The 25,469-nt window shown below is 39.0% G+C and overlaps 1 protein-coding gene across 3 annotated transcripts in view; it reads left to right on the top strand.

The window, feature by feature from the left end:
* Nucleotides 1-25,469, top strand: part of TMEM117 (transmembrane protein 117) — a 230,536-nt gene that overhangs the window by 36,979 nt on the left and 168,088 nt on the right. For all 3 annotated transcript variants that reach the window (XM_065664945.1, XM_065664953.1, XM_065664948.1), the window contains one exon: nucleotides 2,376-2,508. In XM_065664945.1, the coding sequence (XP_065521017.1) occupies nucleotides 2,376-2,508 (133 nt within the window). The remainder of the gene's footprint in view (nucleotides 1-2,375; nucleotides 2,509-25,469) is intronic.

Raw genomic sequence — 25,469 nt, 5'->3', positions numbered from 1 at the left:
CCAGGGGACATACTTCTGCTTCAAATACTTCACATGAGAAAAGCTTTTTTAAACATGAAAAGGAAAATTATGTATGAATCAGGCACCTTTTTTAGCATTTGAAATTAATTGTAATGGTCTGTAATCTTTCTTAGCATCTCTTAAAAATACCATTATTAGTAATTGCTGTTGCTTTTCTTTCTTTTTTTTGACTTCTTATTCAGTATGTAACATTTGAAAATAGGTTACAGAAGAAATGCGCATAAGGAACTGAGATTTTCTTTATGTTGTAATGGTGAAAAAATATGAAGACTGCAGAAGCTTATTTTGTAATATTGCAGTGAGGCATTATAACTCAGCATTTGACAAATTTTTGGTTAATAAACTGTGGAAGTTGATCAGTCTTTCTGAAGTTGCCTTAATAGTAAAGATAACCACTGTAGCAACTATATTGCTCTTAAACATGTTAAATGTTATCTGCTGGTACAAAGCCCTTTTGAAATCCCACCTGGAAAGTTATGTGTTGTTCTTGATGGGAGTCAAGCACTGAAAAAAATATTTCCACACCTTTACACCATCATTCACCCACTCCTATTTAAATCATTGAAAAGCGGGAACCATTAAAGCCAAGTATAAATTACAAAAGGCAAGGTGGGGAAGATTGCTGTATTGCAGTAAGATTTTTGAGGATAGGACAATAAAATCAATCACGCTCTGACAAACTTGCAATATTACATTTGTGAAATGGCAAGACATTACCGTGAGAATCAGTCATAGCTCTAATACTCTAGGGAATGTTTCGTTCTGTGTGATGCAGTGACAACATTTTGTCTACATATGTGACTAGGAAATTAATAGTAATTACATCATAAGTATGGCTGTAAGCTCTATTCTTTTGTGATATGATGTTTTATGTTATTACTTATGGGCTTAATCAAGTTTTTGGTCTTCTTGTGGTATAATGTAGCAAATGCCTACAATGTAAGAGAGATAATAATAGTACTTTTCACCTTTGTGGATCAAGGACTTGAGAGCAGAGTGTAAACGATTTGTCCATAATGTCATTTGAAGTCTCACTGGTAGAATTTGAAACCGATTCTAAGGCTCCTGGGACTTGCCCAGTCTATGTCACACTCTTCGGTGAGGTCATCCCAGCAGTTCAGTACTATTGGAGTCTAAGACTATTTCAGACTTCCCTATGTTGACATTAAAGCAGACAAGAAAACGTGGCAGCCTTGTACTACTTCACAAAACAGAAGAGCGATAAGAATGCACGGTATTGTTATCTCAGTTTTACTGAGAGGAGAGGTGATTATTTACTTACTACTAACTGTGTGTTTTTGTGTACTTTTGGGCTTAAGCAGGAGTTGTCTTTGACTCAAGGGATGGCATTTCCTCTGATATATGGATTTTCTCTCTAGTCCAAGCAATTTCTTACATCCTCAACTGGTTCTGCAACCACATTCTCACATATGATAAATCACTAATATCATGTCATGTGATATTTAGCCTGATGCTGTCTATAGTCAGTGGAAAGAGACAGGAAGCCATCAAGATTTAATGACTTGTTACTGATCAAGAACTAAATGGCAGTAAATACTGGATCTCAGACAGCTTGGGGTACTTATGGCACTTCAAAATTTATAAATAGATTTGTTTTTCAAAACATCGCTCAAATACCACTAAAAAGCGGCTCTTGCCTTGAGGTCTAGACTAATTCCATGCGATCTTCCCCACCGTGGCATTTTTTTGGAGTGTTAGGATGTAACGATTTCTAGAAAATTTGATGGTTTAGGCAGTTGCCCTTCCAATGCATCACTCCTTCCCGTTTTTGCACTATTGTGCAGCGCAGCTGTTCATTGAGCTTTGGGATCAGCAGGTTGATATTACTAATTCAAAGGAAAGAAAAACCAAAAGATGGTAAATATTCTTTTCTCTACATGGGTCAGTTCTCCACTCCTGTTCAGTTGTGCATGGCTGCTCAGCTTGCTGTGCCAGCTTGAAAGCACAGTGAGTAGAGATATTAATGACTGAAACAGAAACATTGACAGTTCCTTAGCCAGCATGTAAAACCACAGTCACAGTTTGATCAGGTACCACAGACATGATGTGGACTCCTTCAGACCTCCACCTCAGTAAGACTGATTGATTGTAAAAAGCCAAACCAGTTTTTCATCAGTTTGTGGAAGCAACCTTGTGATTTTGTAGGAATAATACCTGTTGACGCTGAACTACAGAAGAGTGTTTTGGCTGCATGATACTAAATCTGTCCTCCACACACACAGTGGAATGATTGGATTTAAGAAGAAATAGTTTAGCACTCTATTTTGGTTTTCTTATTGTGTAAACATGTATTTACTGGCTGACTAAAATATGCTTTCTCATAATATACGCAGGTCAGTTGCTCCGTCTGAAAATGTTTCGAGAGGACCATGGATCTTGGATGACGATGTTCTTCAGTACCATCCTCTTCCTCTTCATTTTTTCTCACATTTATAATCTGTTTCTCATTATGGCTGGGAATATGAGGTAGGTCTCAGAGTTGCTTTTTGTTTCTTTTGCTGTAGAATATATTCTACTGGAAACTTTTCATATTATGCTGCTTTACAGTGAATGAGAGTTTACCAAAATGTAAAAGCACTAGCATTCGCTATCTTTTTTATTCTTCTGTTTCTGACTTTGGGTAGAATAGTAATTTACATGGCTAATTAGCCAAGAGGATTAAAATACCAGTTATAAAAAGTGAGGTCCTAGTCAACATGGTAGCAACAATTACATCAGAGTGCTAATGAACATTGCATGCTTTTTTTATTATTATTTAAAATTCTAGCTCAACAAATTTGAAGTTAGGGCTAGGTAGTTTAACAGTGTAAGCATTACTATGGTGCATACTCAGGAAATTCATAATCAAAGTTGAAAGAAATTGAAACATCCAAACCTGGGGAAGCTCACACTCAAAACACAAATGTATAGTATAGTACTATTTTGGTTATGTATAATAATATTTGCCGATCCAGTTTGTTAGAAATATTCTTTAAAGTCTATTTTTTCCCCCTACGGTGCTCTAACAGGGCAAAGCTATGGTTGGCTGAGGGATGAGCAGCTATCTTTTGATTATGTTTGAGTTTATTTTCTTAATGGAGCTTTTTGTATTAATTTTCTGACTTAAGAATACTTGATTCCTTTTATTATCTCAAAATTAACACCGCTTTCAAGTGTTGATTTACCTGAGAAAGCCTAAATTATTAGTCATATAATGCATACAAAATGGACAAAAATACACAGTCGTGTTGTTTATGAAAGGCAGGATAGCATCTGAGGAGTTTCTAGCAAGGAATAAGAAACACAACATATATATGAGTTGACAAACAGTGCGCATAATTAAATGACTTGTCTTAGCAGAATCATACTAACAAGAGTCTGGGGAAGAGTTATTTAATGGGCCCTAATGTGATGTGTTGCAGATCTTAAGTGTGCCATCAAAAATATTCAGTGTATAAAGTCTTGTTAACAGTGTGACACAGACCAAAAGATGGGTTGGAAGCAGACTGGGTGTCACTGGATAAACGTAAAGGTAGAGCAGTTGGGCTAATCATGAGATTATGACATGAAGACTACATGTATTGATTCAAGCAAGGCAGATAAAGCAGCAGAATAACTGAGTGGTTTAGGAAATGATCACAGTAATGATGTAGTAAATATGAATACGAGCCCAATAAGAGGCAAAATAATCATCCCTGAAATGAGGAGGGTAGGAGCAATGCAGGTTTCTGGCTTCCCTGTTTACACAGTTATACTATTATTGGTATTATGTCAAGATTTATATTTGGTATTTCTAATGCTCTATAAACTATAACTAGCTGTTAGACAAAGCATTAATGATTTTGAAAGCTTAAATCATGTCTAGAAATCAGAGTTCATTTCTTTTTGTCAACATTCCTGGTTCCCATATCTGTTACAAGCTTCCATTAGCTGCCCTGAAGAGATTGCGTGGCAATCAGTGTCCATGTTCTTGGAAATAGGTGCAGCCTAGTACTGAAATAGCAGATGTCAGTCAGTCTGCCTTCTTGCTTTCTGCAGGGTGAAGCCTCTCCTTTCCTGGAGCTTATGCCCTAGCCCTAGATTTGTTGTGATTGTTTTGGGAAGCTGACTGTGCTTTGCTCAAGGAATCACACTGCCTTTTTCGAAGTGGACTGAAGGCTTCTTACAGTCATTTTGGGTGTCCATTCCAGCAAAAAGACAGCAAGCAGATACGAAACATACAGTTTCAGTCTCAGACTTCACAGTGTAAGCCATCAGTCAAACAGATCCCTCGGATCAGTTCTCTGAGATCAGGCAGAACAATGTGTAGTACTTTTGCAAGGGAGTTTCTACAACAAACATCATCAAAGCCAACTACTTCATGTTGCCATAATAAAGCATTTCAGGGACTGGATTATTTTTCCCTCAGTAAATGTAATCCTTATGAAAGCTGTTTGCTTCATGGTTTATGCTTGGGTGCAGAAGAACACCTCTGACTATGCCTTTTGCCACAGTGCCTTACTGAAATGACTGACACCAGGGAGACTGGCTTCCAGGATAAAGGTCAGAGTCTGCCTCTATGGAGGTTACAGTCTTTGTAGAGACAAGCTGACATTCGTGCCTATGGACCCCTATGAAACACAAGCATCTAGAATATACATCTTCGTAATAGAAGGGCTATGAAAGCCTTACAGTTACTCTCTACAGGACTGAGGGAAAAACGTTTGCATGTGCTTGCTCCTTGCCCTCTCTGTGTTTCAGCTTGCCCTGTGTGCTGGCAGGAAAGTGATTTTGACAATTTTCTTTATGTCAGATATTTGGCTTCATCAATAAAAATCCCTTTGTGGCTCACAAGTAGGAGAATCACACATCTTGCATATGCATGCCAGCATGGATGATGACAGCAGAAGTGATATCTTGTTTAGGGCTTGAGAAGCCTGTGCCAGGAGAGCTTTAAAGCTCTGTCATGTTACCATCTCTAAAAAGGTATCTTTTACGGTAGCCAAGATTGTTTTGCTGGGTTTTTTTAAAGCATTTTTAAAGACACTTGAAGTGTCTTAGTGTGGCAAGCCTAAAAAATGTGATTGTGTTCCTTGATGGAAAGAGCAAAAGCTGAATAAATTGTAGTATTTGAAGACATGTTATACAGCTCTTTGCTGAGCAAAAGTGTGACTATCTGAACTGAAAATAGTGTGACAGATTGGAATGTATATTTTTAAATTTCAAGTCCCTCTTCTCTTCAGTGACATTTCTTTTGAGGGACTTCATGGTTTATGGCACTGACCCCACTGTACATTAGGTTATTGCTCTTGTAGTTAGAGCTGAACATCTGGTGAGGAAACATGTCTGAAAAGCTGTCGGAGAATGATTTGCAGCTCTTCTTTCTTACTCATTTCTCATTTCTTTCTTACTTATTCTCATTCCTGGAAACAATAAGCAGAAGCTGAGCTGGGCGCAGGGTGAGTTTGTGTAACTGTTTGAAGGCCCTGTGGGGTTGAGGCACAAGCTTCAGGAGTGAGGTGTTTGGTCTGTTTTGTCTTTCTCCGCAAAAAAGATGTAGAGTAGAGAGGCTAAATGTGAAAATGATTCAGAAGTAGAACAGTTTCAGTCATTACTCAGGCTTAGGTTTAGAGGACACCGGAGAGCGTAAAAAGACAGGTCAGACAGAACAGAGCAGAGGCCGTTAGAAAGCAAGCCTGGTCAAGGCGGCTGTGAGAATAATGCAGAAAAAGTTGTTCCTGCAAGAGCCAGAGTAAACTTAAGTAGTGTTTTATGCTCAAATAAGGAGAGGAGATTGATTTTGGAATAGTTCTAATACTTGAGGAACAGCTAAACCAATTGTAGAGGATCAGAAAACATTATCTGTGTGGTGCCAGAGGCTGAACTGTGCAGTGGGAATGAAACCATTAAATTTGCTCTGTAATTCAGATTTTAAGTTTTTGAAGTAGCAGAAGGGCACTGCTGATTACATCTGCTCAGGGGGTACGTGTCTGTTAGACAGTGATACCATACACTGAAAGGGACTGTAACGACACAGTGTGAAGTACGTTGGCCTGGGGATCTCCTGTTCATGCTATGAGTCTTGTGGTGGGTTTGAGCATACAAGCACAAGTACAATTTCTATCACATTGCGATCCGTCACGCTTGTGCACAGTGGTCCACCAGGTTTGTGTGCAGTGGTTCTCTGCACAACAAGGGCAGGCAGCCTTGCGAAGCAGCTAGCTGCCATTTAAAGTAGTCCTTTGTGTCAAATCTGTCCCTGTCACTTTGCCTGCTCCAACTATTCTTCGCTCTCATGTGGCTAAAAAAGCATCTCTCCATGCTTTGTCCCACACCCACACACCGCTGTGGGTGCTTGTTTGGGGTCTTAATTCATACTCAGCACTATTTCTATCAACACAGACCTGCATATAGTGAATAGAAATTTTTTTCTGTGGTTATAGAGAATAAGAAGATAGAAGCCCTTTTGTGGTACCCATTTTCTGCCTTGGTGGTCTCTCTCAGAAACGGCTATTGACTCCTGTCACTTCATTGTAATATTCTTCAACCAGTGTTCTGAAGAGATGGGACCTATTTGCTTGGGAGCTGAACCAGAGCTTTGCCAGTGGTCACTGAGCGAGTCTGAGAGATGTGATGGGGAGATGTGATGATGATCAGTGGCTGCACCCAGTCACACAGTTAAGGCTACGAACACACTCTGGGGTCCAGCCCTCTGCAATGGCCAAGTCGCCATCTGTCCATGTGCCTGTCCAAGGGGGTTATTGCACAACCTTCTGGGAGCATTGTGTGCAGTGATCGTGCCTGGGGTTGCCCTACCTAGTCCTGAGCAGTGTGATCTTGTTCATACAGTCCTGAGCAGGGGATTATTCTCCAAATACTATGCCAAGTGCAAGGTCCTACACCTGGGCCGGAGCAATCCCAGGCACAGCTACAGGTCGGGCAAAGAAGAGATTCAGAGCAGCCCTGCGGAGAAGGACTTGGGGGTGCTGGCCGATGAGAAAATGAACATGGGCTGGCTTCAGTGTGCGCTCGCAGCCCAGAAAGCCAACCGTATCCTGGGCTGCATCAAAAGGAGCGTGACCAGCAGGTTGAAGGAGGTGATCCTGCCCCTCTACTCTGCTCTTGTGAGACCTCACCTGGAGTATTGTGTGCAGTTCTGGTGTCCTCAACATAAAAAGGACATGGAACTGCTGGAACAAGTCCAGAGGAGGCCACGAGGATGATCAGGGAACTGGAGCACCTCCTGTATGAAGATAGGCTGAGGAAGTTGGGGCTGTTCAGCCTGGAGAAGAGAAGGCTGCTTGGAGACCTCATAGCAGCCTTCCAGTACCTGAAGGGGGCCTATAGGGATGCTGGGGAGGGACTCTTCATTAGGGACTGTAGTGACAGGACAAGGGGTAACGGGTTAAAACTTAAACAGGGGAAGTTTAGATTGGATATAAGGAGGAAATTCTTTCCTGTTAGGGTGGTGAGACACTGGAATGGGTTGCCCAGGTAGCTGTGAATGCTCCATCCCTGGCAGTGTTCAAGGCCAGATTGGACGAAGCCTTGGGTGAGATGGTTTAGTGTGAGGTGTCCCTGCCCATGGCAGGGGGGTTGGAACTAGATGATCTTGAGGTCCTTTCCAACCCTAACTATTCTATGATTCTATGAAATACTTTCATTATCTCTGGAAATACAAATTATATCCTTTAAGTGCTTATGATACCTTGTGCTGGATGCTGTTAATAGCACACAGCCAATAACGTTGGCCAAGCCAAAGTTTCTGGTAAAAGCAGTAAAATGTATTGAGCAGGAGTGCTATTGAACATTTGTAGCAAACCCAAACCTCTTATATGCAAAAGTAGCTCAGAGCCCAGCTTGACAATATAAAACCCTCAGAGGGCTGAACAAGCAAATAGTTTTGCAGAGGGAAATTCTGCAAAGGGTCAACATCGCCACCTAGCCTGAAGACTTTCCTAAAACATTTCAATTGCTGGAGTTCGCATGTTGAAAGGTAACAGGGACATTGTGAGAATAGCAATTTTATGGTAATGTTTTATGGCATTGCGTGGTTTAAAAAGAAAAAAAAGACAAACTTCATCAGAGTCCTCCTCTGTCTGCTGCTTGGGGGAAACTGGAGCCTTGTTGGGGTATTGAATTCTTAGGACTTTACCAACTCACAGCTTGCAGATCCAGTTAGGTGCCAAGCTCCAGTTAGGTGCCAGCTGTCTCATCTGAAGACCTCTAATTCCCTGTAATAGATACTCTGTGCTATTTTGCCAAAGATCTGATTTCTGCCTCTTGTCTTTGGACTTACGGCCTTAATTTTTCAAAATCTAGTGTGGCAATGATATTCAAACCTTGGGTTTGAACTGCTATTTTTAGATAAGTATTGGTATTTTTAGGTATTGGGTTTTTAGGTAAGTAAGTCCACTGTTGTCCTGGGTTCAGCAGCTTTTGCATAGTGCCAGTGAGCACAGTTTTCTGCCCTCTTGCAGAGGTTGCCTGGAAGGCTTGTCTCAGGGCAGTCCAGTAGAGCATGAGATACTTGGCCTGCACTTTGTCTCCTATATTTAGCCACTTCTGATTGCTGTTTTGGGGTTTGAGTTGAAAAATGTATATCTTGATTTCAGTAACAGTTAAGGTTTGTAATGTTCTGGTGAGAGCTGTTAGGCTTTTGAAAATGATGACTTAAGAATGATCTTGGCTTTCAAAGTGAATGCAGTTCTCAGTTAAAAAGCCTGAAGCAGTGGAAGGACAGTAGTTCCCTCCTAAGCCTTTTATTATCTCTTGTGTGGTAGAGTGGCCAAACCTGTGGATGTGTACAGTGTCATCCTCCTGCACATTCCCACAGCCACTCCTCCATGTTTCAGCATGCTTTCATAGGAAGAGAGCCTTTTACCTGTATATTAAAGGTTTGTACAAATGTGCTCAGAACAAAAGTGCTGTGCAGGTGTGGATGGAAATTTTCACAGTTAAAAAAGTGCCCATGTTGTGTCCAGAGCCTGGAGCTGTGACACTTCTCAAGACTTTTCGTATCAAAGCCATGTATTAAATTTTCAATGCCTGTGTCATCTGCTCAGCGTGCTGGAGACATCTTATGTCACAGCACATCTATTTTAGACATAAAAATTACCTATATACATGCAGTTCAGGCCTTATGTACTCTAAATAAGTACTGTCATGACAGGTATCAAGAAACTCTGACCACTGCTTGAGGTCTTATCTGGCTCCTGACCTGGTGATCCCTCAGACCAGTGATGAACTTTGTGGTATCTGAATAAGCAGGGTGAAGTGCAGGTGTATTTTATCAAAGTACCATTTAATACCTTTTTTTAACAGTGAAGGACTTGTGTTTATTTGTTAAGTCATTTAGAGTCTTGAAATTCAGCAGTGATTTTGAGCTGTGCAGGACAAAACAGGTGAAGAACAAAACTCATTTATTTAAGGCTGTATTTGAAACTTAAATGAAAGGAGAAAATCCTTTTTTTTTGGGGGGGGGGGGTGTTAATCAAATGGGAAAGAAGAGGATGGCAGAGGGATCCAGAGGTATTGCTGGTGTTCATTCCTTGTGTATTGCGGCAAGGCCCACGCGGTGGCAGCAAAGGGTGCGTTTTAGCGGTAGAAAAGCTAGATCCAGGGATCCTTTCTGTCAAACTTTTTCTCTGGATTTTTCTGTTCCGCTGCAAATCCACAGCCCTTAATTTATCGTGCCTTTCTTTAAAGAAATTCTGGGTCTTGAACTGTCCGTGGTGTGTCACATATTCTTATCGTTTACATGTGACTTCGTATGCTTAACGTGCTAAAATAACCTTAGTACCCGTATGTATTGAAGTTTTTTCTTATTTCTTTAAAGTGGAAAATATATTGCCTAGAGGAAATCCATTCACTCCTTTGGGAGCCTGTGTCGGTTAATAACACTATGATATTTGAAATGACAACACAGTGTTGTATTTCACACACGATACCCAAAAATCTGAGTTGTGACTGCTTGTCTCAGAAATGCCAGCTGTCTTGTCTTAGGTGAAGTGATTTTCAGTGGACCAAAAGATGTTCAGGTGCATCATTATTTAATCTTGTAAAGCGTCATTAAAATTGTAGGCATAAACCATTTTCTCTTTTGATGTTAACTGTCACATTACTATAGCAATAATACAAGTTGGTTGTGTGCTGAATATGTCAGGAGAGGGTTTGGCATGAATTTATTACATGCGTTGTCAAAGGGTTTAAGTTATAAAGCACTAGAAGACAGTGCATCCTTCTGGTGGACTTTCGTTATTGCTCATTTCTTTCGCAAAAGTGTGAAATTACAACAGTTTAATAGCAGAAATTCCTTAGGAATGTAAAATATTCCTTTAATTAATTCTAGTTAAGGTTCATTTTAAAGAGGATTCTGTTGAGTGATCTAGTGAATTGGGACGCGATTACAACCTGCAGTTGACAAATGCATATGAAGAGGGTTTGCATTTCATTTAACAAGCTGAAACAAGGAAACAGTTATATAATTTTTTTAGAGCTGCAGTAATAGCTTTTTATTAAATATTTTACCTCTACCCAAATTAGTTACTGGTCCTTTTCCTTTTTCCCCAGTTGCAGCTACATACTGATTATTGTGTCCCTGGAAGTGTGTATTTACTTAAGGCTTTAAACCACGTCTTATTCAGGATTCTGTGTTTTAGTTTGATTGCTTTTTAATGAGTCAAGGTTTAGTTACCATTAGCATAATTTTTAGAGCAAGTTTTAGGGATGAAACAAGCGTCTGTTTTCCTAACCACTGTTCTACAGAAGTACAAGGTCCACAGTGGATCTGTATTAGCCAGCCAGACTACTGTCATAGCCATGTCTACCCAGCCATATGTTTCATGAGCTTTATGTTGACATATCCTTTGTATACATCTGTTTCTGTTATGTATTTATACCATAATCATGCCATAAGACAAATCCTAAACTGTTGGGGTTTTGTGTGTGTTTGTTTCAAGCTCTTTGCCAGTTGAGCAGGGACAAATATTAAGCCCTTTTTTCTAGCTAAGATAACTGTGTTATACTGTGAGCTTCAGAAAGTTCAAGCTTTTGTGAACTGCTGGAAAGAAAGTTTCAGATCCATCGGTCCTCTATGAAATTCTCAAATATTAATCCTTTGGGACCGTTGTTAGTCTTTACAAAACAGTATGTGCAAAACAGGGACTCCCTTAGAATACGTGTAGGTTTTAAACAGCATAGGCTGTGACAGGCTTACACTATGTAGACGAATGTTGAAACAGAAAGCTTAACACAGTTACGAGAATTATGGATGTAAAAATATTGCTCCAAGAATGCAGAAGGTTGCAGTAAGTGCTTTTCACATGAGACTTTTTAATGCAAGCTGTCATCCCAGCTAGGATCCTAAGGCACATGTGTTTAATGAGATCACACCAGCGAAAGAAACCATGTTTTCCAAGTCACTGTGATTGAAAAGTCTCTTGAGCCAGCATTAGTATTTGAAAATTGAAGCTGATTTTAAAATGTACAAGCTAGTTCAAGGTGTTTGAACTTTTATAGCTAAACATACTCTCAGTTATATCACCTGTGAAAAAGTGCCTCTTGGTTCCACGTGCTAAATCTGCCATATTGCTTCTATTTTTTGTAGAGTAGTCCTCAACAAGCTTTTCCCTCTACTAAGCCAGAAAATGGTAAAGCAAAGAAATTACTTATTTTGGATGCAATTAAAAGATGATGCTTCTGAAATCCCAAACTTTTTAAAGACTAAGAAATTCATTCACTAAACCACACTGTCTACGCAGAGGATAAAGTGAGTCTTGCACATCACAGAACAGCCAGAATGGTTGTAGGTCTCAGGGTGGATGAATGTAGACAGGATACCAAAAAGCTCCCTTATCCATAAAGCCATCCCAGGAATACCCTATGGTCAGCAGGATCAAAGGCTGCCAAAAAACCTGTGGTGTACTTGGAGCTCTGTTGTAGTGAAGTATCCATAAGATGAGTTGCTCAGTTTGACAGTGATGTTAATCACTTTGATCAAACGGCTGAAATTACTGGGATTTTCTGGAGAAAACCAAACTGCAAAGGGAAACAATAATAAATATCCAAGCCAAACTGTTTTCCTGTAAACTCTTTCAGGTAGCTTAGGAGCAAAGGCCAAACCACAGAGATTAAAGTGACACAAAGTGGTGGAAGGAGTTCTTCGTAAAGACAGGCAGAGTGCTATAACTGTTAGTTCTCACCTAAACATTTACAAGTACCTGAGACTAATTAAGGCAGTACACATAGCAAGGACTTACTCCCGAGCTGCATCTCAGGTAATTGTAAATGTTAAGGTAAGAACTATAGTTCTAGCACTGTTGTAAAATCCCCTTTCTCTAACAGCTTTTTTCTATTGGTAAAATTAATGACTGGTTTTAAGAAGGTTGCCACTGATCAGAGATGCCAGAGGGAAGAACTGTTAAGTGCTGAAAACATGCAGACCTATTAGCTAAGAACAGCAAATACAAAGGATGCTGTAGGCTGTGATGGGAAAAGCATGAGAGACAAAGGCATGTGCAGCGCCAAAGGGGGTTGAGCTCCAGCCCTGGGCTGGACAGAGGAGCAAGTGGCCCTGTGGCTGTGACACAGCTGTCTTGTGGTGTTGCTATAGTGACAATGATGTGATTTTGGGAATGTCTTAGGGCTATGTAGACCATTTCCCATTTCCTAATTTCAAATAAGTATCTTTTCCAGTGCTAGGGATAACTGACTAGATAAACTGGTCATGGCATAATGTAGTTAAACTTTATGCAAAAGTCAGTTTATGGTGCTGTTACGTATTTTGTATTTGCATTTTGGGTACTATGCTTGTTTAAAGTGAAAAAATTCAACAATTTAAAATGTTCAAAATGTCAATTAATATGCATGTATTCACATGAAACTCTATATGAAAGAGTTCACAAAGGAACTTGTTCACTTTTTGATGGCATAGCGAATTTGGCCATTTTTCAAGGGTTTCTGTTCACATCACAAATACAATAACAAGGCATATTTTTCCTCTGCCCATCTCGTGGGCATTTACTGACCTCTCTTTTTCTCTTTTGAAGGCACAGATAATGGTTACAACATTACTTTTTTATTTCACATCGCTCTGGATTGAACTGACATGTAGACACTGAGAGAGTTTTCCCTTAATCACACTTCGACATTGTCATTGTGGCATTGTCCATTTAGGATTACGTGAAAATGCTCTGTCAGCCCTTTTGCCAGTTCAGGAACCAGAAAACTGCGATTGCTACTGCCTACGTATCTTGCTTTGCCTGTAGCACACATATGCTTTTCTCTAACCCAGATTATCAAGTTTCAAAGGAAAAATAACCCAGGCTAAAATTGGTGGGTTACCCTGCGTTTGAAGCTTGTAATGTGAGGCCATACATCTATGGCTAATTATGATGCAGGAGGCTAAAAGTCCAAAGACACCTCCAGAGACCTCTTAGGATACAGGCCTGTCAGGAGGATCTGAACAGTGTAGTGCCTTTTTGCATAGGAAATCGGGTCCTCAGGTCATCTCTTCTCACCATGAGCTGGGAAATCTGTAAAGCTGCAATCTGGACTACTAAGATTTTTTCCTTTGCCAGTGATGAAATTAGAATTGGGGCTTATGTTCTGCAGGGCAATCTGAGAGGAACTACTGCCAGTTTCCACTAGCGGAGGAGCTGGTCTATTACTGTCTTGCTTTTAGTTCATTGGAGGACATGGAGGACATTTGGGTACACACAAGCACTTCCATAAAAAGCAGGGTTTTTTTAAGAAGGAAAATGCTTCCTGGCACTTTTCATCCTTCTTCATTTTGGCTGAAAACCCTGAAGATATCAAGTACCTGGAATGGAAAAACGTGTAACACAGCTGCCACCCTCATGAGACATTTGCTTGCTCTAGGTACTGCTGCTGTATTCCCTTTCTATCATCCTAACAGAAGTGGGGAGCAGAGAGCCCACCTGCCCCTAATGTCTGTGCCAGTAACGAGGTAGGTGGTAGCAGCAGATGGGTAGGGAGCCTATTCCCCAGCCTTGTTATGCTGCTGGAGTGCAGGGTGCAGTTGTGATTGGGAGTGCTGAACATGAAAGCCATGGCAGAGAAGAGAAAGAAACTGGAAAGTGCAGGAAGAAATTTTCTCTGGCAGCAGCAATGGCAGCAGCTGTGACTCAAGACAAATTTGGCCCATGTTGTGGTTCAGCTCCCACAGGGTAACACCTGGGGTAATAGTCTCTTGCAGTGCCTTTCTGATGGCTTTGGGTGCATTTAATGCCTTATGTTTGAAAGTGACTGCTTGTGTGAATGAAATGGAGCACTTGAGGCCAAATTATGGTCCTAATGCTGGTGGTTAAACTGCTCTTGCTAGAGAGAGCAATCTAAATTGTCTCTGTTCTTCACCGTTTAATAGTATGGAGAAAATGGAAGAAAATGGAAGACCAGGCTTCCTTTCAGAGAATCTGTGACTTGAGTTTATTTAAGCATTTATGATTGCAGTCACCTCCAAAAGTGCATGCATTTGTAAAACATATTTTGTTGTCATCTCGAAAAATCACTGCACAGCCATTTTTATGGAAATCTCTGAGCCTAGCAACTGATAATACAGATCTTCCCATTGCTTTATCCAATGTTATAACCATCAAACACCCTAAAACTACAAATGTAGCAAAAATGAGTTGTCAATTTAAAACATATTTACCTGCAATTTTTAGCAATTGCTGTGTTCTAGGCCTGTTTAAAGAGAATGTATGTGTGTGATGTAAGTAAACTGTACTTTAATGATTAGCCCTCAAGGTTACTGCAGTTTTTTTATAACAGGGTATCTGGCTCACAGGTGGCATTTGTTCATTAATACATTCATACCTCTACAAATCAGCAGATTAAGAGATGTGAACTTGAATTATTCATTCAATTTGAAAAGTTACTTTTTTTTTTTCTAATCCAGGAATTTTGTATTTTTGATCAAAATTTTATGTTTTTTTTTTACCCAAACTAGAGTTTTGAAATTTTGGCCGTGGATAGTTTTTGAGTTTTTAGAAAAAAACAAGTATATTCCAGTGAAACAAAAATGATTAAAAATCTACTTGTTTGCTACACACCTTTTGATCTCCTTAGATGTCATGGAAAATTTGGAAATACTCAGTATACCAGACAATAAAGGGTACAAATTAAGATGGTAAAGCAGTACTGCATCTCATTCCTGTTACTTGCATTATTTTAATTGATAGCTACCTGAATTAATGTAAAATAAAAATAGAAGTATTTTCACTACCGACTTGGACTCAAATCCTTAGTCTTCTCTGAGCAAATCCTTAGTCTTCTCTAACAACACTCATAATATGAAGAAACCTTCATCTCTATTCCTCAACAGGAAAAAAAGACAGTAAATTTAGGAAGGGAGGAGAATTTTTCAGGAATTGATAAAGCAAATTTAGTCTAAAAAAAACTGAGGAGATCAAAAGCTTTCTTGCTTTATTTAATTCTTTTTTTTGATTGGTTTCTCAGGTACAGTTGCTGTTTCTTCTCCCTTTGAGTCTTTGTGCCAAATCTTGAGCTCCTTAGTCAGAATACCACTGGATAATCCAGCATTCTTGCTTGGCAGGAGCTGCAACACCCAATTTACCTTCTATTCCTGGTAAATAACAGAGAGTGTCTTGGAATTTTGTCAGCCTTTTCTTCACAGAAATACATTTTAAGCGTTTTTCTCACTGCACTCATCTGCAGGTTTTGAAATGAGTGTTTTTATTTGCTGCTCAACAACACTGTGCAAAGTTTTGAGACAGGACTTACTATCTTTTTTTTGGTTTTAATTTTTATTTGTGCCAAAACTGTGTACTCTGTAGTTTCAGCACCCAAAGTAACTTCACACTTGAATAAGTAGCCAACACAGCAGTTGCAGCAAATAGATGCAGTTATTATTTTGAATAAACCACGGAATACTTGCTGTAAAAAGTGAACAATCGGTCCAAAATCCGCCCAGAATTTGAAGGTCTGTTTGAATAATGTACAAATAATAACCTGTACCAGATAGCAAAAAAAAAAAAAAAAGATAAATTAATGAAAAGAAATGTTTGTAATGAATGTATCCACAGCTCCATGTCGTGGTTGTTCAGTTAAAATTAGTGGTAAAGCATTAGAATTAACACGAAGTTTTCAATGTCATTCGGACAAAATGTAATTATATCCACTGAAATATTTACCTTACCCTTTCTGTAGGGATATGCTGTGAAAGGATGAATAGACAGTGTATTTCAGAGTGTCTTGATTGTGTTTGTGTATCACTACCTGTATGTATACGTAGAGACAGAGTGAGTTTAATGATGTATGGCTATTTCTGAAAAGATGGAAAAGCCCATTTTTATTCTGAAGATACACACTTTTGCCTAAAGGCATTACTCAGAGTCCATTATTGAAAGATTATTTTTTTTAATATCTCTTTCTTTATTTTTATTTTTTATCTTTCCTAAGTAAAACTTTTGATGCGATTCACCAGCTGGGGAATGAACGAGCTTGGGAAAACTTGAGCACAAAATTCCAGAAGTGCATGCTGAAGTGGTGCTAATACATGCGTTCAAGAAGATTAATATAACTTAGGATACAACTATTTCCCAACGTGAATGTTTTCCATACAAAGATTTCTTACAGAACATTCTCGAGTGCTGGTGAATGTTTTCCATACAAAGATTTCTTACAGAACATTCTCGAGTGCTGTGCATATAGGTTAGAAACATTTTGCCACTTACCAATGGTCACGTAGCAAAGTGGAGGTTGGGGATTTCTTTTTAGAGACATTTTTACTATAAAAGAATCAGCATGAGTGTGGTGGAGAGCGCTGCTGGTTGTAAAAGTTATAATGAAACATTGAAAATGACACGGTTAGAACCTATCTAAATGGAAGCAACCTGTAAAAAGAGTTGTGATAAAATAGCTTTCAGTGACACATGCTCTGAAAAGTAAAGATACACAATAGGTTCTGCTTCTTTCAGGTGACCCATTATAATACCTCAAGGCTATCTAACACATAATGGTAACTGGGAACATAAAGTGATACTAGGTAGCAGCAGATTTGACACCTGCAATTAGTTCTCCAGTGAGGAAGAAATGATAATAGTATCAAAAGAACCTTTTTCTGGCCTTAAAATGCTTGTGAGGCTAAGAAAGGGAATATTACTTTAGCGCTTAGCTACCTGAGGATGACACCCCGCTCTGTATAAAGCACAGTGGGAGAACTTGCACAGGGCTTTTGTTCTTGTCTTAGAGGAGTGAAGGCCAGTACAGAGCAAAATCCCTGATGCCTTCCTGTACAGCAGGTCTACTCATGAGCCACATGGCAGCAATGGCAGAAATCTGTATTTTTGGTTCTGTGTCACCAGCTGTTAGTGACCTGCATGTCCTGTGCTTCTGGGGCTGAGTACTGTGGCTTGCAAGACTGGCTCAAGGTCAGAAGAAAAGAAACCTTACATTTTAGACTTCAGAAACATGGGTCACAAAAGACGGGAAGTTTCCAGGTTTGAAAATACTCCTCTTAGCTTCTGTCTGCATGTAGTAACATGTAGCGCTTGAGATCACACAATGGCATCTATCTTTTAGTCTTTGTTTCAGACTTACAGTGTTGATAATTAAAATGGCTTTCTTACAAAATGTCCAAGGATCTGGTTGGAGATCCTGAAGTCCCAGTGGCAGGCTTGAGATCACCAGGGTGGTTGCTCAGTTTTAATCCGTGGCGTTTGAACCAGCCTATATTACAGTTACTACCTTCTAGCTAGATTCTATTCCAGAGGTCTGATACTGATCTGAGAATTTCATGAGTGCCTCTAGTACCCTGATAAATCAGGAGTGTTTCTACTGAAGTGAAGGGATCAAGAATTGTCTCTTAAAATGACCCTATCAATCAAGTAAAAGGAAAAGTCCTGGAAACAAAAATCATATACGTATATAGAATCAAATAATAAATCAAAATATGTTGATGTTTTTTATTTAAGGGCTTGGATACTGCTGCAAATATGTCATCCTTCTAGTGCAGGAGCTGCAAAGTCTCAGAATACCATAGGACCAGGAAAAAACAAATGGTTCCTCAATAGAGCTCTGTGTTCTCCACAGTGAGCAGGAAATCCCACTGCTTTTTATCAAAAGGAGGTTGAGGAAATAAGTAATGCTGGCAGCTGTCCTGTGTGTCTTTATAAAGCATGGATTAGGGTGGTCCGCGGCATGGTTATTCCACCTATGTGCCACTTCCCAAAGAAAATTTCCTGAGACAAAGAGACTATAAGAATCGGACTTTGGCCAGGTGACCCATATTCACAGTACTTCTTGTTGCCTTGTGACACTTGCAGACAAAACTCTCTAGCTGTCAGGGTTACTGAAGCTGTTACTGTTAGCTTTAATAGTAACAAGCTTCCTGTCTAGATCAAAGGTTATTGCCTGTCGCCCTCCTTTGCTAGATTAACATCAGTATAGTTCCACATTAATATTACTTCTATTATTTATTGTCTTTTATATTGTTACATTATTAGATACCATTTTATATTTAATGCTAATTTATATTTACATGAAATTTGCTAACATTTATATTTACATGAAATTGGCTAACATATCGATTTCTCTGTTCGATTTTCAATTTTAACCATTATTTTCATTACCCTATCATCATAAAGTGAGCATTTTTTTTGTTAATGGAATCTTGACATTTAATTGAACGTATGTATCTGTGGAACTGGTGAAGAACAATGTAGTATCAGCTGTGAATGTCTCTTTATCTATTGACTTATGCCAAGAGATAGGGGATTTTAAACAGAACCCTATTTTGAGGTAGAGATTTGAGTTTTCTAAATGGTGGGATTTGTTTGTGAAGACACTGAATGAATTTGAAGGAAAACAGTGCATGCTTTGAAGAGAGGCAGGAAAGGGTCTTAGCCTTTTCCAAAGCACTGGACAGACTTCCGGCTTATAGACGGCGTAAGGGCACACTGCTGAAGATGTTTCGCTGCAGAATAGTTCAAACAGATCTTTATTTTGTAAAGATCTCCGACTGTCTCTTGTTTTTTAGAAACCTTTGTATGTAAGTCATCTTGTCCATTAAAGGTTAACAAAGAACCTAAATACATCTTACAGAGAATACAGTTACAAAGGAGTATTTAACCAACACACCAAGTACATCAGGTTTTAGGAGGTTTTTGTGGCTGTGGTTTAAGATATCTTAAGCCTGCAGAATCTAGGTCTCAGGAGAAGGGAGGAGGAAGAGAAAACCAAGTATCCATCAGACAGTGTTCCTGAGAGACAAAGACTTTGAAAAGTGACCCAGCAGTTCCCTAAACCAGTTGGATTAGGAAGACACATGATAGACAACTTGTTATCTGTTTGCAACTGACTGTGTCACCTAAGAAGAGAACCTGGACTTCAGGTTTTAGCTAACAGCCCTTTCAGGTCAGTCCAGGTTTGCCGCTGGTGTTTTCTGATTCAAAACAGTGTAGATTGCGCACAAAGCAAAAAATAGTGAAAGGCAGAAACCCATTCTTTCTGTTGAGGTTTTTTGAGTTCTAATGCAAATGTTGAAGAAAGGCTCTTTTGGGGTGGGGTAGGTGGGTCGTCATTATAAAGAATACCAGGTAGAGGTGGCACAGGTAGCGCTGTCTGTATTCTCTCTAGCAGAGATGCAGATTTATTTTCTAGTAGTATAAAGCTGGTGGTTCATCCAGGGATTTTTTGCTTCTGTGCATGGAAGACTATATTGAAATTATAAAACCAGAATTAAGGCAGCTAGAGGGCACTGTGGCTAAGCATTTGTAACCTGCCTTTTAACGAGACCTTATTTACTCACCAGACATATGTTGTAATTTGGAATTAATAATAGCTTTAAAGTTACCTTTTGTGTCTTTTGTCATTTCTAGAATGCATCAAAAGTACTGTAAAAAAAGCTTTTGAAAGAAACACTCTTTCCATCTTTCATGAACTTTTGATTGAAGAGCCGCAAATATACAGAAGAGGGAATTACTGAATTCCTTCCTACAAAAGATTATATGGATTATAAACTATATCCATATTCGCTGTGCCATCTGCACATTTTCAGGTGTTGAAATCCATTACTCACATTGGTCTAATTAATAAATAAGGGAAGTTGTTATCCATATGTTGTACTAGGATCTCAGTGTGTGTAGGTACGTGACAGATGGGATATTCCCATATATGCGAAAAGTTGCTTTCCTCATCAGGAATTCAGTGCAGTGCATAAAATATTATTTCATGAGTTTGTTTGGTCTTTACTCTGAATGCCTGGAAAACTGAGTAAACAAAAGTAGTGTTCTCTTACCTGATCAGCTCCTTCACATATAACTAGCATTACTTCATCCGTGAAGGGTATCTCATGGAAATTTTACCAAAGATTTCAGGCTTTGACTTATTGGGAAAGGCAGCTTCTGAACACCCAAGATTGGATTTAAAGTCAGATTTTATTGTATAGATTATCTCAAGGAATGCCTTAGCCCTCCTGTGACCTCATTTAAATGAGTAGGACAATCTATGGTGAATTGGTAATCTTTGCTGCATATATGGTACATACATAGCTAATGGAGAAAATAGGCTTTGCAAAATCTGTCTTTAAGTATATACAGATAAGTATATTGAGATACTTAGGGCTGTGCTATAATTTAAGTGAATTAGAGTGCTAGCTTTTGTTTCCTGTGTAAAAATGGCAAAAATCAAATGAAGTAGTACATTATTTTTCATGATACAAGAATATTTCATCGGGATGCAGCATGGTTATGTATGTGGTTTGTTAATGCAAAGTTTACATTTGACATGTCTGAATGCTTTTATCTACATAACTCACACACCAATTAACTGCTGTTATTTAATTACACCATCTATTGGATGGAATAATTTATTAATCGTACCTCGTTCGGTATGTGCTGGTAGCTGTTCACAATTGTGCAGTTCAGCTGGGATTAGCTTCATGCTGCGTGTTGCAGCTGCACCATGACTCAACTCCTCTTCTGTCTAGGTTTTATTCAGGGAGGTGACAGTATGGGTAACAGCTGAGCCAGCTATCAGCCTTGGGTTTATTGGTGGATTGAATGCATGCTCAAGGCAAAGATAAAACAACTTCTGTCCTTAGGGAATGGGACTTTTTCCTTTTTGATTATGATTGACCCCATTCCTGATTTTTGGCCTTGTTATTTTCCAGCATCACTGAAAATTATGTGTCTGCATCTTTACAGCAGCACTAAGTACATCCTGTAGAAGAACATCTGAATTTGCAGTAGGCTTGCAAACAGTAAATACAGATATTGAATTTTTGTCATCCTACCGATAGCTATTCTACTTCTGTGCATATTGCACAATGTATGCTTTTAAAAATGTTAATTGAAACCTACAGTGCTGACTTAAACACTAAGTGTATTAAATTCATGATTTGTAAGATTTGGTACCAGCTTAAGCCTCAGTACTTTTAATTAAAGGCAGCTGATTTTATCCGTTCAGTTGTTCTTTACTTTCAAGAAGAAAACTGCTACAATAAACCACCAACAAGAAATGAAAGTTTATTTGGGTAGGTTTGAAAAGAATCCAATTGTCCTGCTTGAATCCTTAGATTACAGGGAAACTACACAGGATAATTGATTCCTCTCACGGATACTCAAAGTCTCAACGTAAAAGTAAGATCTCTACGTAAATGCTTTGTTAATTCTGAGTTATGTTTGAGGCAATCGAACATACAATGGTTTGTTCTTCTGTCTTTTCCCTTTCTCTCTCCAAGAGGACACTTATTTGAGTCCCTTATGTCTTGTGGTATAAAGATCAAAACCTAGAGTAATTCAAGGATTCAGTAGAGTGTATGTTTTAAATAGAATTCCTTCCAGCAGTTAATTCTGCAAAACACCTATTCTATAAGTGTATTTTTGCGTAATCCCAGAAGTCCACAGAGAACTTGTTTTCCTTTATTGTGTAAATTAATGTCAAACAGGAGTATTGCTCTGCACCAATGTTCTGTGACTACTTAAACTGTAATTTCATGTAGATGTAATGAAAGCTGAAAAATGATTTTATACTGATCATTTGATAATCCTTTAAGCTCAGAGAGCAGTTTTGGTCCCTGTAGTAATTCTTTGTCATTGTGACAATATATTGTACATCTGGATATTATAAGACCAAACATAGAGAAATATCTTCCCTTGCACCTGTTCTTTCCTTTTTCATGCATCATAGTCAAATGGATAGTAACAAAGGCAAGATGGATCCCGGTTTGATTTATACTGATTAAAGTCTTTCTCAGATAAATGGAGACAGACAGTGATTGATTAAGTGTCAGGCTGTATTTTACTAATGAAATGTTAGAAGAGTATGGTGGATATCCAGTTTCCTGCATTGTGTATACCTGGCATTTATATGGGTACAAGTACCCAGTCACAGTTCTCACTGTATTGCAGCCTGTTATTTAATCTACTCTTAGGGATGAGTTTACTTCTCAGCCCTCTGAGCTTTGTCTGTGAAGGTGTTATCTACCCTTTAGCCAGTCGCACTGCCTGTATATTGGGGGCCATTAAACATCACCTCGTTTGGGCGTTAATGAGTTTGACAGGGTTCAAATATCCTGCCCTCTGTTGATAATACATACTAGGATGTACACATTGCTGCGTCAAGGAGGAGAATCTGCAGCTCTAAAATCTTCTCAATCTAAACAGCTAAATATATCAATGGACGGTGAATCTGCTGCTTCCTTTGGTAAGCTGTTCTGAGGACTGTTGTGCTGCTTTTCTGGTGTGAAAGTTTCCAGCTCTGACTTAACGATGGTTTCGTGCCTTTCCATGGTAGACTGAAGAGTCTTTGTGTCCCCAGTTCTTTTTCTTGCCATGAAGATATATGTAGTCTGTAACCAGGTCACCTCTCAGTTCTATTTTATTCAATTAAACAGGTAAGTTTTAGAACTCACTGTATGTCTTTTCTCCAGTCCTTTTTCTGGCACAGTTTTTCAATATGCTCTAAGAATGTGTATGAAGCTGTACACGGGACATTTTATATCAGTCTTACCAGTGTTGTGTATAAAGGTAAAATGATTTCTGTTCTTCTGCATAGTGCTTCTTTAGTTGATGCAAATTAGCTGCACATTTCACTAAATCTTTTTGTCTGCATCTTCTCTAGTGAATTCTGTCATTCACATCCAGCCCTCAACTAGCTAACATTGCTCCAAGTATAAGCAGTGTATTAGACCATTTAAAATATGCTTTGCTTTTTCTCTCACTACCTATGTGTGTTTGGGAAAAAAACCCTGATAAATACTGTTTTACACTTAATTTTTTAATAAAAAGACCAGTTGCTACTAATGGTAATGTTTCATTGTTTCTTTTCTATGTCACTCCCTCTATAGAGGCAATTGACCCTAAAGACCTTGACTGTTCCTGTTACTGTTTATTCCTTTAGATATTTTTGAGTACAGTGCTGCCCTTGGAAATACACTGAATTTACCTCTTAGAGCTTATACTGAAGGTTAACATTGGCAGTATCTAAGGCCATTGTCACTGATAACCAAATACAGTGCTCCAGAACAGCTTCCCACAGCTTGTGCTGACAACACAAGTGAAACAATGAGATACCTTGACACCATATATACAAGGAAGCAGGTGCAAAATATGGCTCTTAGCATTACCCACAGTCACACAGTAAGTATTGTAGTCAGAAGAGGTACTGAAAGAAAAAGCATTTGGGGCACTTGGAGCCCTTAATGTTTTAATTGCTTCCATCAGTGCTTATCCAACAGGTGAGTGCAAACTCAGCTGTTGGGTAAGCAGTGGTTGAATGCACTGGTTGCAGTGGTGAATGCCAGGACTTGCACTCTGCAATTTTATTCCTTTCTTCTCTTTTTCCTATGACCAGAGGGAGTTTCAGTTTAAGCCTCTTCTAGCCTCTGTAACAGTGTGTTTTGAAAGAGAAAGAGTGTCATCTGTATACTGCTAGAGAATGACGTGAGCTACTGGAGCTTCAGGAAGGAGGTGGGAGATGAACCTGGCAGGCTGCATAGTTGTGTGCCATGGAGGTCAGAACGTAATAGTTGGCTTTTTGTGACTCTAATAGCAAATAGAGCAAATACCGAAGTTAGTGCATTGCAAGTCAGATGCCCTCAGTGCCCAGCAGCTGACTGTCTTGCAAGAACCTTTGTGGCATGGACAGGAAACAGCAATAATACTTGTATAGGAGGGGCTGAGTCAAAGTACAGACAGTAACGCAAAGCTCAGGGAGGATGTTTGACCTGCGTGCTGGCACTGCACATGCTAGTAAGGAACTGTAGAGGTGGTAGTCACTTTTGGATTAAAAGCATTCCTGTTATAATGTTTTGTTTCATGTATAATTGCGCTTCCTTCATCCCTTGGGTTTCTCACAGGGTTTACCTAAGGCCTTTTGAAGCTGTTTACAGTTATGGGAGATTACCTTGTTTGCTGCTGAGAGCATTTATTGTTCAGTAGCAGCTGTTGGTTTTGTTTTGGGGTTTTTTCCTTGTTTATAATAGTACTTTTTTTCTGTTTGCTACATTAATAAAGTGGCTATTTCTAAACTCGTTAGAAATTTTATATTGTAATACTCTAAATTCAGTATTCTGACAGATTCCGTATAGTCCTAAAAATGTGCTTATGATAATAGCTCATTCTTCAGAAATTCTGCAGATTCAGAAGATACCTTCCGGTCTGGAATCTCATGGAACAGTGTTGCCACTGTGAAACAGGACAGCCAGGGCTGTGTTGTTTAGGCATTTTTGGATGTACCTAATAAAAACCTGTCAGTGAGATGCTGTCAAATAAATAATAACTTTTAAAAGGTATATAGTTAATTTCTAGATGAGGTAGAAGAAACACTACAAAAGATAAACCTTCAGAAGAAGTATGTAAAATTTCATCGCTGCAATCACACTAGGCAGGCTGGCATATTCACAGATAGAGCATACTTGGAAAGAACAGTAAATTGGATATTGGATACAGATATTGGAACACAGGATAACACTTTCTGAATCTTCTGAAAGTGTTCTGTACAGTAGAGGCATATGGTTCCTGGACTTTTGTCCATATTACCAAGCATGCGTTAGAGAGGGAATGTGTTGCTATAGTTGAAAAAATTTCATGCTGCATAGTTTGAAAGTAAAATTAATTTAAAATTTCAAAATAAAGATAAACTTCTGGGCACTTTTGCAGTTACTCCCTTATGATGCACCTGGGGGCAACCGGGAAGCCACTGATGCAGAAGTCTTATTTACCTCCTGGATAAGCTGGTAGGATCACTGAACTGTAAACAAATACACCGTATTAAAGATGACTGTAAAAGAATCCTTCAGCAGGGGGAGTTCATGCCTTAAAACAATCTGTTAAAGTGCTTAAGGCATCACTGAATATGTGGACTAATAAATCTAAGTGGTATAACTTACCAGAAATCTCCAAGTCTCTCAACAAGTAAGTCTCTCATCTTATCTTTCAAGAATCCTGGTCAGGATTAGGGTGAAGATATATTCAGAGAACAGC

The sequence above is a fragment of the Lathamus discolor genome, chromosome 1 (genome assembly GCF_037157495.1).
Source record: "Lathamus discolor isolate bLatDis1 chromosome 1, bLatDis1.hap1, whole genome shotgun sequence".
Taxonomy (NCBI): Eukaryota; Metazoa; Chordata; class Aves; order Psittaciformes; family Psittacidae; genus Lathamus; species Lathamus discolor.
The sequence above is the reverse complement of the archived record's forward strand: the minus strand, read 5'-3'. Positions and strand labels throughout refer to the sequence as shown.